The sequence below is a fragment of the Anguilla anguilla genome, chromosome 18, assembly GCF_013347855.1.
Source record: "Anguilla anguilla isolate fAngAng1 chromosome 18, fAngAng1.pri, whole genome shotgun sequence".
NCBI lineage: Eukaryota > Metazoa > Chordata > Actinopteri > Anguilliformes > Anguillidae > Anguilla > Anguilla anguilla.
In genome coordinates, this window is record NC_049218.1 from 19,668,805 (window position 1) to 19,683,671 (window position 14,867).

Genomic DNA, 14,867 nt, shown 5'->3' on the forward strand with positions numbered 1-14,867 from the left:
CAAATTACACCAAACCTCCTATGTTCAAAATCATACGTGCATTTTAAACTGTTGTCGCTATTATTCCGGTTTATTGGCAACGAAATGGTTACGTAGTGTAACCCGATCCTCCATTCACAGGCAGCAGTAAGCCAAACCCAGAATCACCCGACCCTACAGGTTTTCCGAACAGGTTTGTGAACTCGGGCGGGGCGCTCTCACACAATTTTGAGCTTCTGCTGTGCTGGTCATCGGACGGCGTTCTTGTGCTTCCCGGGCTGTAGTTACGCATAACTTCCCTGTGCTGAAAATGTTTCGCTGTGGCATTGCGTACCCCCGGTGCAGGTGGATAGCACCCCTTCTGTTGCTTTTTGCCATTATATTTGATATAATTGCTATTGCGGCTACCTCTGGGTGGGTTGAGGACGAAGATGCAAAGTCTCACTATGCGAACATGTGGAAGCACTGCCGAGGCCGAAACGACCACTGGGACTGCAAATCTCTTATGACATTTTGTAAGTACGCCAATGGCATTAATAATAACAGCAGTTATAATAATAGGATCCAAAGTATGAATTTAACTACATTGTGTCGTTAGACATGATAAATGCGAATGGAAGGACATTGCCTAGGCATTATTTTTGCAGACAGAATTCAAATGCGAATTCGGAGCAAGAAAGACACATTCGCAGCGATGAAGACGGTTCAATGCAGTATAATTTACCGTGTCGTGTATAGCCTACCTTTTACGGGAAAAATGGGTAGTCTATAGTTTCCACAAGTGTCTGGATAAGTTCTTTTACCCTATTTTAAAAAGTGCTATGTTGGAGTAAAAATACATTTTTTCTGCAACACTTGTACTTGTACTTCACTGCATTGTTTTGTAATGTTTTTGATTTTTTAAATTACTTCTAAATTTAGGTCTTCTGAACATGGCATTTTACCTTGGCGAGGTGAAATGTAGCTGACCTCGAGATGGCTGTGTCAGGGCCCTTAGCCTAATCAAATAAACAACCCTGGGTCCGGCATTGAGCTGTGAGCTAGTACTTTCCCACGCAACCTGCTATTCGTACATTTCCATTTCTGCTTGGTCCTTAACTAAATGAACCGAGATTGTATGGCCTTCGGAGTACAAAGTCGTGGTTTTATTTTTAACCTACAAGGTGTGTAATTCTACGCATTCTTTTACTGCGTTCCTTCAGATGGGACTTAAAATCTGCCGGGCCGAAGTATTTCAGTATTAGGTACGGTCAAGTATATAACAAGGCAGTGTCCCACTCGGCGCTAACAAACTGGATTTAGGCAGGATAAAACCAAAGAAGCATGTGACGTAGTTGAAATTTAGTTAAATAAACTATTGTAAAGCCTGTTCGAATGACATACTTAACATAAGAATTTATGACAGTCGATCCGGATAAGTGGGGCGTCTGCTGAATGCCTAGATGTAAATGTACTGCGATTTTCCAACTGTTTTGAGTACTGAAAAATTGCAACGCTTTCAAATGGGCTTTAATTTTCCGAACTGGGGTGGTACACTATACTGTAGGTACTGTATGGGAAATTATACCCTTGGCCAGCAATACATAATTCACTTGTACTTGTTTTGCTTGTAAAATGTACCTATACCCAACTAGAACATTATTGTGCATTCAGAGTACATTTGGGAAATGTCTTCCTCAAAGAACAAAAATGACCTCCACTGTACCCTTATTTCTGAGAGTGCTGGGTATGATGTCCCCCTCACTTAATTATCTGCCTTGATCAATAGATTGCACCAAATTTAATCTCAACACATTCATTGAAGGTCTCTGCTCTCTTAAATTTGGACATTTCTTCTGGCTTACATTTATTGTTAGATTTATTCCACTGGTACCTTTTTGAAGGTAAATTGATTTAATTTATTCTTACTGGAAAATAGTGATCAATGTATTTTAATTAAGCAGTACAATAGCTATTTTAAATGTTTATGGATGATTCATTTGGAGACTAAATCATTTGCTTTGAGAGTAAAAAAAACAACAACTTTTTAATAGTTGAAATGTCAAGTTGCAGCCCGAAATAAACCTGTATTTAGATTTTGTAGTGGATACAGAAGTCATAAAGACACAGATGCATGTAAATAAATGTTGTAGTTGCATGAAATGTTTATTTATTCCTTGAAGTGTCACTAACTAGCATTAGCATTGATCACTAGTGAACTAGCATTAGAATTAGCATTGATCACTAGTGAGGTGGCATTAGTCTGCAACTAGGTTTGTTTGTTTTGTTTTTTTGCTTTATCTACACATTCTGAGGTAAAAAAAAAGAATGTATAGCAAAATTCTACTGCAAATTGTGTTTTTGAACTAAATATTGAATGTCTTATTTTTAATAATATCCTGTCTGTGACCAACATTATGGCAAACTTAAGTTACTGTTATGGCTGATGGGTGGCTCTTTCGGTGAGAGCACCATGCTGTGGTGCATGGATGAGCCCCACAGAAAAAAAAGCAGTGCTAAAAAGAACACATTTAGCTGTGCCGGGGCCGACTGTGGCTGATAGCTACACAGGTCAGTACGCAGTTCACGATTACGTCACACAGGGTAAGGGGTCTGTGTTCCATCGCTGTCTAGCCACTGCTGCCTGTCAAAACACAATAGCGGCTATAAGGTTGTAAAAGTTTTTACAGATCTAACCTTGGACTGTCTTCAAGGAACTAACAAAACCGGATACTTAACAAGCTATCATTCTGACTCATACGAACAAGTGAGAACGAATACTGAGATTTTCTCTTGTTCATAATATGTTAGTAGAGGATTATTTGTAAAAAAAAATAGTGTGAAGGCTTAGTCTAAGAAATGAGTGTGGTGCAAATGGAACTTTGTGATGGATAAATTGAATGCTGCCCCAGCTTTCAAATGTCGATAGTGCTTGAATTATTTTACATCGGCTTTGCAACTCTCTCTGCATTTCCAGTAATTTAGAAAAATCAAAAGTGAATACGTGGTAAAACAGCTCTTCATAAATTGGAATTGATTGAGCACTTTGGAAATGACCTGATTTAACCGCGCAGTAATAACGTCTGTAATTCTGGTGTAACCTGCTGCAAGTGTTCATGTGCTGATATGATTTTTCTGGGGAAGGGATGCATTGATGTGCACTGCTATTTCGGTTTGTGAAGTGTGTCGGCTCTGAGCAGTGCTGTTATTCTGAAAAGCCAGTATGTGTCTGGGTGCTGGCTTCTGTAACTGCCGTGTGCTGTGATTGCGCTCGAACCAGAACACATCCTGTGCCATAACATTAGCATTCACCCAGCATACAAGCCTCAGCCATGCAGATTTAATTTCCATGAATATTTAAGATATCTGCAGGACACTAAAACGCATTGAGCCTACAGTGGAGAGTCCATCTGTTACTGTGAAATGTAATTTCTCGGCGTGGTGCTGGGCTGTGTAACTCAGCCTTTAAATGCCGGCGCTGGCATACTTCCGAAGGTTATCGCCTACGCAGGAAGTTTAGTCTTTAGTTTTAGGCATTAGTGCACACAGATCATACTGAAATGGGCTGGGGAATCATGTAGAAGGGTGGTACGGCTTATCTTCTATTGCGCAGCACTGGACATAATGGATTATGTAGGTAAGGTCCAGATAGATCTGAGCCCCAATGGGGACATGCCCCTTAGCTGGATTCCTTTCCGATTGCATTGGGCAAGGGTTCAAAAATACTTTCCGCTAATAGCAATGGATTGTATTTATATAGTGTTTTTCAAGCTGTCAAAACCAGGGCTGCTGGGTGTAATTCCCAGGCAGGCCTGGGACCAAATTATATTATTATATTATTCCTGGACCCGGGACCATAATATTTACTACAAGTTTGCAGACCATGGCGCCCCCCCTCCTCCAGGGGTTGGGACAATGTACCCGGTTGATCCCCCCCTGACAATGGCAATGGTCAGAACCCTTCAAAGTGAAGGGGGAAACTTACATCTACCACCACCAATGTGTAGCCCCCACCTGGGTGATACGTGGTGGCCATTTTGTGCCAGAACACTCATTGAGTTCCTCATTGCTCTTGCATTGGCCTAGATTAATGCATGATGACACGTACATGGGTTAATATTGAATGTGTGTTCTGCTTTTACTGTATATGTGATTCATTTATGATTTTCACAGGGCAGGTGAGACTGCATGAGTATCTTTATTTTGAGGTAATGAGTAATGAGAGTTTGGCTTCTTGTGAGGTTTCACAAAGCTTCATTGAACTATAAAGGTGTGTTTGTGCCTCTGTTCACCAACCTGACGTGTACCAGCAGGTAGAGAACAGCTGGTACTGCTGTTTGGAGACAAGGAATTAAACCATCTGAGACCACCACCCACACCCACCTTCCTGACTCATGAAATTCACATGAAGTTTGAAGAACAAAGAATAAATTCAAGGAATTCTGAGCCATTTGGAAATGAACAAAAAGGGATTTATCTGTTGTCAAATCATATAGATTAGCAAGGTTTGCATGTTAATGATTTAGTTAGGCAGTGCTTACAGAAAGACAGGACTACCTCATCACAAATGTACACATTACATTACATTACACTGACTCACCTTGTTAATGTTTCTTCAGCAAAACCACATAATCTGTTCTCACAAGTCCACCAACAGTTGTTCCTTTGAGTTCAAAAGGTGGCCGTTGTTAAAACTCCCTGGCAGATGGGAACTAAAATGATGTAATGAAATGTAGCAGGTCTGGTTTGATTCTGATTCAGTTTTTTTCCCAGTGAAACAGGTGGATATATTAAAAACGTCCATGTTTAGCAGTCAGCTGTGATGTGTCTTTGATGTAGCTCTTGTCACACAGTGGTTTACCAGTAGGGTCCTGAATCGAACTTGAATTCTTCAGGTCCAGAAAACATCACTCTAAGCTTAGATACAGTGCCGTGAAGAAGTATTTGCCCCAATTGTGATTTCCTCTACTATTTAATATTTGTTATACTGAATGGTTTCAAATCTGTAGACAATATGTAATTAGACTAAGGGAACCTGAGTAAACACAAAACAGATTGAACCTGAATCCGGTAGAGATGCTGTGCCAGGACCTGAAATGAGCAGTTCATGCTCAAAGTCCTCCCAGTTCGTCTGAATGAAAACGGTTCTGCAAAGGGTAGTGGGCTGCAGAAATTCCTCCTCAGCGCTGTGAAGGACTGATAGCGAACTGTAGGAAGCGTTTGGTTGCAGTTATTGCTGCTAAAGGTGGTGCAACCAGTTATTAAGTTTAAGGGGGCAATTACTGTTTCACATGGGTAATATGGGTGCTTGATAACGTTTTTCATGAAATGAATGAAATCATTTTTTAAATGTCTTTTGTGTTTACTCAGTTTCCATTTGTCTAATATTACATTTTGTCTAAAGGTCTGGTCTAAAGAACCCATGGACCGTGATTGAGAATGTCCATACCCTAGAAGAGACTGTGCTTGAGATTGTCTGTATCCTAGAGACAGTGGAACAGAGCAGCAGATGCAGTTGGCAGTGCATACTGTGCTTGGGGGCGAGTGTTTTGTTAAAGCTTGGTCTGACTCCAAAGATCATAATTCATTATATATTCACATCACTTACTGAAGGCAATTCTTGCTGTTCAACTTCAGTCTTGTACCCCCAGGTTTAAAATGATTAATGACTGTATTTGATTTTGGGATTAATATAGTGAAACATATTGATCTGTATGTATTGCAGTTTAAGGAAGCTGTCACTGGACCTTGGAGCCCTGTGCTTTGTTGGGGATTGTAGCTGGTTATAACGACTGTGCGCTCCGACCCGTAGCTGTTGTCTAGATTCCTCATGTTGTCGGGAATGTGATCACCGCTATATTTAGTTTCTTAAGTGCCTGCTGCACGTTGGTAAGAGAATAAAAATGGCACAGATGGCGAACCATTCAGGAAAGCAACTCTGCGGCAATCTACTCAAGTGTCTTCAGCCTAGAAAGTAGCTCGGATTAAAAACCAATCTGAAACTGTGTAGCTCTTTGGATAATCCAGGAGACGGCTGAATTCGGTGGTTTGTACGCAGAAGAGGCTGCAGTGCGTCACCCAGAGCAAACAGCTGGGCAGTCCATTGTGCAATAATCCCTGTGAAGTAAAGTCAGTTTCCTAAGAACAACAGGGTGATTGTTGCCGACTGACACACCCAGAAGCCGTGCTGGTTCATGCTCACATCACAGCACAGTGGGGTCGCAGGCCCCGTCACCACTGTATGCGCTGATAGCATAGTTCAGCACGACATCATGCATTAACAATGTACTCTGCTGATGTGTAAAAAGTGTGTTTTCCAGATGCTTTATACATTTAAGAATGGGTTCTGTCTAAGACGCATCTTGTCAGAGGTGTGCGTGTGTGTGTGTGTGTGTGTGCATGTGTGTGTGCACATGTGTGTTGTGCCCAAGAACCTGATGATGTCAGCCATGTTGGAATAGCAGTGAATCCGTGGGAAAGGCAGGACAGGCTCTGCAGTGTTTGTCTGTGTTTGTCTGTCTGTCTGTCTGTCTGAGCAGCAGGACTGATGGACATGGGGCGTGTAGTGCACACTTACTGCAGAATCAGGGAGGATGACTGAAGTGTTTGATCAAGTTGAGCTCAATCAGCTTGTTAAGCAAACTGGAAGACTTAAATGAGCAGATGACTACTGTGTGTGTGTGTGTGTGTGTGTATGCGCGCGCACGTGCGTGTGTTTCATGGCAGCAGACTTGCTAGTTTCGTACTGTACTGCAGTAACATAGAAAAGTCTACCATTATTAAAGAACTGTTTAGACCTTTCAGGCCACTTATGCAATGCAGAATTGGGCAGACAATTGCAGTTTTTCATGCACCAGTATTAGTATTTTGATTGGCGGTTGATTGAAGGAGACAGATATGGCAGGGCTCTGGCCCAGCTGTGTGCGTGTAGCAGCTGGTGGATGTCTGACTCGGGGTTTACAGACTAAGTCGTCTTCCCCCTCAGCTAACGGAGAGCTACCGGAAACCCACACCGCACCTGCCACAGATTCTATATGCCCACCAGATACTCCACTCACTGTTCTCATCATGGAAAGTTCCGTCTACCGATGAATCCAAAATATTGCAATTTGATACATCTCCTCAGAAGGAGATAAAGTAAGGGGAAAGACCAAGGACAGTGCTGTGGGAAAGGGCTGCTCTCTTCTGTAATGTAACATTGGCAAACTCCAGTCAGTAACTTATTGTTACAAAGCAAAGAGTATCTGGTGGGTCTATAGATTCTCTGCTGAAAAATGTTGCCCACGTGATCCTGGAGAATTAAAACTATCCACTGTGTACTGAGGCAGGTGACTGTCCTGGAATGACAAGTCCCAATCAAATCAGTGGCTCCAATTACATACATGAGACACAGGCTGTAATGAAGCTTGACGATCTGAGGTGGAAAGTTCTGTTCTGGGGTTTATGCAGGGCCAGGCGCACTCCTAAGCCCAGTGCGGTCGCTGTACAGCAGGGTGAAAAGTGCAGTCCTGCTCTTTCATCAGCGCTGGGCTGAATATCTCTCTGAGGGAAGATGTAGTGGATGAAACGAGCTGAGGAGGACGGACTGATCCAAACCGTGTTTGTCGGGTTTTGGGGGCTGCGTGTTTGCATGGCGTCTTGCCGGCAGCGTTCCGTTTGGGCCGCGGGCTCTTGTGTTTGGCTGTATCTCATCCCGGGACGGCTCTGGGCCCAAGGGCAGGGCCTGGCTCCCCCCGTGTGAACCTGGCAGAGAGGCAAGCGAAATAATTTACGGTCTGCCCTGTATTTCCTCTGCATTTTAAAGAGTAATACACCTGCGTGTGTGGTCCTTATGACAAGATTTATTTATACTATTGGCTGCAGACCAGCTCCGCCCTCCTTGGTGCGTTGAGTGCTGATGAATGTGTTTGTTAGCTCAGCAGGCTAATGGCGGGTTATGAGGTGTTTTTCATTTGCAGTTTTGATTTGTGAAAGCAGTGTGAATCACTGGGGTTGGTTCTGGGAGAGGAATGTGGCTGCTTTGCTGTGGATACCGCAAGGGAATGACTAAATAAGAAGGGAGAGAGTGTCGTCTCATCAGAACTCTGACTGACTATCATTTCCACTGTGTGTCTTCACAGTGTTTCACTGTGCTGAGTGGTGTCAAATAAATGTGTTTTTCTCTTTTCATTCCAGGGAAGAGAGGTGTTGTTTGCTACTTTAAGATAACTATATGACCATATTTGCATTTAAAAACCTATTTTCTTTTATTTTTCCTATTTCCTATTCCTATTTTTTTGAGGGAGGATATTGTGGGTTCAGCAATATTCATAGCATTGCATCTGATCAGGACATGCACCCTTCTTATGTATATATAAATAGAGTGGGAGGGGTTGGTGGGTGGGTTTGGTTAGTGGGTTTGGTCAGTGAGTGGGGTTTGGGTGGGATCAGTGGATAGGGTTTGGCTGGGTTGTGAATGCGGTTTGGATAGGGTGGGTGGAATTGGTGGTTTGGCTTGATGGGTGGGTTTAGTCAGTGGGTTTGGTCAGTGGGTGGGGTTTGGTTGCAATTGGTTTACCTCATTGATCATTTCCCATATGAACATTAACCTCTCGTGACATCCAGGTTATGCATCAGCAATCTGTTAGTGTTTTAAAGCATATTATTTTATATTATATTTTACGCTAATTAATTTTATTCTGGTTTTTAGCTTTTCTCATTTTCATATGATTTAAAAAGTAGAATATGTAATGGAAAGAGATTTGTTTTTGTCTTGGGGTTAAAACATGATCAGATTCCCTGTGCATATTCATGAACATGTAGACATATGCCTTATGTCTTACAGTTCAGTATTGAACACCACAAAGAATCATCAGGTCTGACAGTCTCACAGGATTGGCCAGCACACCCTGAGACAGACAGGAGAACCAGTTCTATGGCATGTCTTTCCTGCTGCAGTTAGGGCAGTTTAACATCTCTCTCTCTTGTGTGTGTGTGTGTGTGTGTGCATGTGCGTGTGTGTGTACGTGTATGTTCGCAGCTTGGGCCCAGGCAGTAGCAGCGCTGATGATCTTGGGTCTCATCATCCTCATCGTGGCCTTCATCATCTCCTGCATTGCCCTTTGCCGTACCGTCAACGTCACCCTGCTGCCTGTCATCGGGATCCTGCTCCTGATAGCCGGTAAGGCTGTCCTCTTCCTCATCCTCTTCCTCATCCTCACTGCTGCAGACTGTCTCCTCCTGTCAAATTATGAATATCAAATGGACACTTCAGATATAAGTAGCCAGCTTGCTGTGATGGTTTATAGTTTTGAATATCGCAGCACGTGGACAATTTTACAGATAGCTCATAACTACATTTTTCACAATTCTTTTCCTCCCTCTTTCTCCCCAAATTTGGAATGGCCAGTCATATTCAGCCACACGCAATTCTGATGCGATGGAATTCTCCCTTGGTTTTTCAGCTGTCTGTGTGTTGATGACTGCTGATTGGTTGTTTTAACGTCATGCTGAAGCCAAAGGTAGTTTTTGCCACATTGCTTGGACATTTATGCCTGTATTGTAATGAGCAGTTAATTTCCCTGTATAAGCAGGGCGGGGGAGGGGCTCTGTGGGAGACGTAGTAGTAACAGTGAAGAGTGGTTTTCCTTTTTTTTAAAGTTGTATCCTGTGGTTTCGTTTAATCCCTCAAAGCTCCACGCTGTTGCTTAGCAACAGTTCTGACATATTGAACCCTCCTGCCGCCTGCTCTGGGCCGTGTGCCTGCCATGGAGAAGCAAGGGGGGGGGGGGGGAGCGGGGGGGTGCCTGGGGAGCGGAGCTTTGGCAGGGTGTTGCCATGGGAACTGTGAGGAAGCAGCTCCTGGCAGTGTCACCTTGACGCTACGCCCAGGCAGCTGCGTGGTTTGATAAGAACACGGGCCGTTATCGGCCCCACCCCCCACCTGCCGTGTCCACACCCTCCCGCCCCCGTGCTGGGCGACGCCCGATACCGCGCCAGGGGGAAATGGAAGCGGCTCATTGGCCAGTTTATCTCCCGGTGTGTTTACACTGCGGTGTGGTCAGCGGTCTGAGTGGAACTGTGTCTGCTGTATGCAGGGCCAGATAGACTGCCATTTTCAGTCACTGAACACGGATTCTGAGCACTGAACCTGCAGATGTGAGGAAATTATGCCGCTCTACAGCTAACACCACTGTGTCAAATAGCTGGCTCACGGCATAGCAAACACTTTTTGAAGTACTTGGATGGAATCCACATTTTACATCCATTTGCCACTTAAACAGCAGTTGGTTTCCACTGCCCCTACAGTGAATCCAGAATGCCCATATTTATGCACAGTTTTTAACCTGTGTTACCTGTGAGTAGTTTGCAGTGAATTAACTAATACTACAGTATAGCTGAAGATAAGGGAGGTTTTGGCTGTATGTGGTAGTTTCTCAGCATGGGACCCCCATTACGCCTTCCGGTTACGGGACCCCTAAAAAAACCCCAGCCCTGAGTGACAAACCCTCCTCTCGTTGCAGTGATCCTGCAGGTGATCGCCCTGATCATCTACCCTGTCAAATTCAACGAGCTCATCTTCGAGGGACACTACGACTACACCTGGGCCTACGGTTTCGGCTGGGGGGCCACGGTGATGATGATCGGCTGCATCATCCTCTTCTGCTGCCTTCCGCGCTACGAGGACGATATGCTCGGCCTGGCCAAGACCAAGTACATCTACAGCTCCGCCTAGAGGCCAGAGACGCGCACTGCGGCCTTCCCTGCGGACGCCGAGGACGGACCCTGGTCTCTGCGCACTTCAGCTGTTTTTGCAGAAGAGCCCCTTCCTGATTCTCTCACAGTCTCGCTCTCTCACACTCACCGCTGATTTTCTCTCTTCGGGTTCACCTAAGGGACGACTTTTAAAAAATAATTTTAAGGGAAAAGCCTTCATTAATGTTCACTGTCAGTTTGCAGATTTTACTCTGATACATGTAGGCAACTCGGTATGCCAGAAGACCAAGGGGGGAAGAAAGGAAATGCATGGGATGGTTTTTCAGTATTTGGTGTTCGCCTTCCAAACGGTTTTCATTCTCTGTCTGAATCCTTCCCTGGACCCTTGCTTTAAAGTGGGCTGTTGGGAATATCTTCCTCCAAAGTGCTCTTAATGTCCTGTGTTCCCACTGCTCCGCAGGGATTCTGTGTAATCCCGTCTCTTATCAATGTTCATCCGACTGCCTGGCTGTGAAATGGAAAAGAAGTTTATCAGCTTACTGTGTCTTACAAAGTAACACAAGCAGGTCACCGTTTCACAGAGTGAAATTATTTTGAACAAGCAATGCAGATGGAAAACTGTTGAAACTCGGATTGTGTCTTAATCTCCCTTTGTTCTTCTTACGGTTTGATATGAGTGTGTTTTTAAGCCCCAGTCATGAAATGAAATGCTTTATATGCTTAAGCTCGTGGATTTAAAAAATGCTCTGTGTGTATTCTCTCCTAAGCTGAGAAGTCATTCATGTGCCCTGATCTCCAATTGTATTAGAGGACGCAAAGTACTCTTTGTTCAAACGGTGAATGCAAACTTAACAGCAGACAACAAATCTCTCTCTCTCTCTCTCTCTCTCTCTCTCTCTCTCTCTCTCTCTCTCTCTCTCTCTCTCTCTCTCTCTCTCTCTCTCTCTCTCTCTCTCTCCCTCCCTCCCTCCCTCCCTCCCTCTCTCTGTCTATATATATATATATATATATATATATATATATATATAATGCTAGTTCTTTATTAATAATACTTTCATAAAATTATTTTATATTGATATGAAATGTATTCTCTGTGACCAATAAATAGACAATAATGATAAAAGATGACCAGTCCATTGAATATTTTAAATGCAGTAAGAATATTGATTATTACTGTTAGGGACACAGCAAGCCTTCCCTGTACAAACAAACATATCAAAAGCTGAATGTTTGATCAATAACTCAGGCTAATTGCTGTTATTTATAAACCTCTGACAGAAATGTGCCTTAATGTGCATTTAGATTATCTTAAATGACCAAAAAATCATATGACACTGCTATATACATGTATTCCTGTTGTTTTGCTTAGAATACATATATTTACTATACATTAACAGATGTGTTATTGCTATAATAATGTACAGAGATATGAAGTGAAATGTGTTGTGTTTTTTATGCAATAAAGTATTCTAAACTTCCATTTGAATCTCATTAGTTTTGGTTCTAGTATTACAGCTTGTGTGCGCATGTTTCTGTGTGTGTGTGAGAGTGTACATAAGAATATACATTTGTGGTGTAATTTCCCAGGGCAAGTCATCATGAAATGGTTGAATATTGTTCAGAATTCCACTTCGGCGCAAGAAAGGCCAATTATCCCCACATGATTGTTTGTTTCAGTTGAGTTTGCCTCCGGGAACTTTCTAAAATGCCTCTGTTGGGAAAAAAACTCCCCACAAGAAAAACAGGTAGCTTCACATTTTAATCCCCTTAATCAGTTTTCATTTCTCAAAACAGGGTGTGTTCTAAACTTTTTTAATTCTCAATTGTCCATTGTGATTAATGTGCGTTTTTAAATAGGGTATAAACAGAAGGGAAATACAACAGAAGTCTGAAGGGGAAGATTTCTAGTCTGATGAATTCTGTCTTTTGTGTGTATAGTATTTGTTGAATCTTACTTTGTGTATATACATGTATCAGGGTGAACATATAATATAATATTGCTGTTTCCTTCTGAACTGAGAAGACTTTTGTTAATTACAGCACATTGAAGAGGCTTTTTGTTTGTTAATACCAAAAGCTTCTAACATCCATTTTCCTGTGGATGTTAGAAGCTTTTGGTATGCTTGGCTGTACATACTGATTCCTTCCTGATCTGCAGGAGTTTGGGGAAATGGTACTGCCATACAACTTCTTTTCTAAGATTGTAAATTGACATTCTTTAAATTTGGTGATCTTGTCTAACAAGCAGGAAAGCCTATTCAGATAAGGCAAAGTAGCTTGAGTCTTTACCTTGGAAGTTCAGTCATTCACAAATTGATTAGTTGTTTTGGCTTATTGCTGCACAGTGTGCTAGGCCTAAAGTGTCTGTTATCACCTACCTGTCCACTTAGGGAAACTGGGGATATTAGTTCAACATGTTGTTCCATTTCACCTGTATTTCTGGACTGAACCCTTCTGATTTAAGGGCAGATGATGTAATGATTTTACAGAATGGGTTCCAGGTATATACTTGGAGTTGAAAAATGTTTTAACAGTCTTGCTGAACAGAAACAGGAACGTACAGGATGGCCTTACTGCTTTTGTCAGTGGTGGTGTTATCAATGCCTTGTTTTTGTTTGATTCGCCAGAACCCGTTCACTCATTGGCGCCCCCTAATGACTGAATTCAAATATATCCATATATATCTATAGCACCGGAAATATATGTTCTAATGAAAAGGAAAACTTATTTTTCAATGCATTTGGATGGGAAAGGTTAGAAGAGAATGGAAAATGTCGCTTTGTTCATGCCACACAGGTCTAAGTGAGCTTGAAACTATGGTAGCTTCTAGCTTTCTGAGTTCCTTTAACTCTACAGAGTCACAGAGTATTTTACTCTAACAGATTACATTTTATGCCTATCAGACCTTGTGTCGAGTTAAATAAAGAGTATTTTACCATGCGTGATGTCACAGTCCATTTGTAATAATAATAATAATAATAATAATATATTAAGAATTATAAAATGAACCTAAAAGCATATCTGTTTGCATAATCTTATAAGCATAAACAATCATTTAAAATAAGGCCCTAAAAAACCTTGAAAGCTCATGTTATATGCTCATGATTGCAAAGAATGTGTACCTTAGTGAACACTGAACACTCCTCTCCCATGATGCACTGGGATAGACAAACAGAGACTGGTACATAATGCCAACCGAAACCAAACCACATTAATCTCATACTGTAAATACTAAGGGAAAGTTGCATTTTAATTTATGAATGTCAGTCAGGATCTAACCACAAATGAAGGACTCTCTGACTTCAGAAGGTTACTGGGGAGGGTTGTAGGCAGCCTTGAAGATTATATTTTTATTTCTCTGCTTCATAATGGCTTCCTTAACCTCCACTGGCTCTGATCCTCATGTTAACGAATGCCAATAACAGATGCCAAAAGCAATCAAAAAGCTAGAATCAAAAGTAGATCCTGAAAGCTTATACCTGCACTAAGGAAGCAATTGAACACACCTGACTAAACAAAAACACCTGTGATGCCATTTGTCCCAAACTTTATGACACCATGGAATGGGGGGGACTGCTTATAAAAACCAAAATGTATAAAATTAAGTCAAATTAAATAATAAGTATTAAATTAAAACATATAATGTGCACTTTAATGTGAATTGTTTGATTACAAATCTAAAATTGTGGAATACAGAGCCAAATAAAATATAAAAATGCTGAGCAGGCCCAGCTGACCTTGATTTTGGATCAAAATGGCAAGAGGAAAAGATCTAAATGACTTTGAAAGAGAGGTCATTGTTGGTGCACGAATAGCAGGAGTTTCAGTCACAAAGACTGTTCAACTGGCTTGTGTTTCAATAGGAACAGTGTCTAAATTGACATCTGCATTTAGATCTGTGGTAAAGACATCAGTAAATAGGGTCAGAAACTGTGGTTGAAAGCGCACATTCAACGACTGTGATGCTTGTGCATTTGTATGATATGAAAGGAAAAACAGAAAAACAATAAAGAGCAACTCTTCCTCAGGTGACTGAGAATGTCAATACAAAGCATGATCAGACTGTTAGCAAGACCAGTCTGTCGACAACTACATAGAGAGGGATATTATAGTAGGGTTGCAGTGCATGAACTCCTCATTACAAAGACAAATGCACATTTGAGAGTTCAATGGTGCAAAAACCATAGGCACTGGTGCACAGAGATGTGAGGAAA

At 42.0% G+C, this 14,867-nt stretch overlaps 1 protein-coding gene across 1 annotated transcript; it reads left to right on the forward strand.

The window, feature by feature from the left end:
• The first annotated feature begins 117 nt into the window (after positions 1–117).
• perp (p53 apoptosis effector related to pmp22) lies at positions 118–11,590 on the forward strand. The gene is made up of 3 exons (XM_035399398.1): positions 118–494; positions 8,978–9,118; positions 10,461–11,590. The coding sequence occupies exons 1-3, from the start codon at positions 290–292 to the stop codon at positions 10,670–10,672; spliced, it is 558 nt and encodes a 185-aa protein (XP_035255289.1). The 5' UTR covers positions 118–289; the 3' UTR covers positions 10,673–11,590.
• The last annotated feature ends 3,277 nt before the right edge of the window (positions 11,591–14,867 follow it).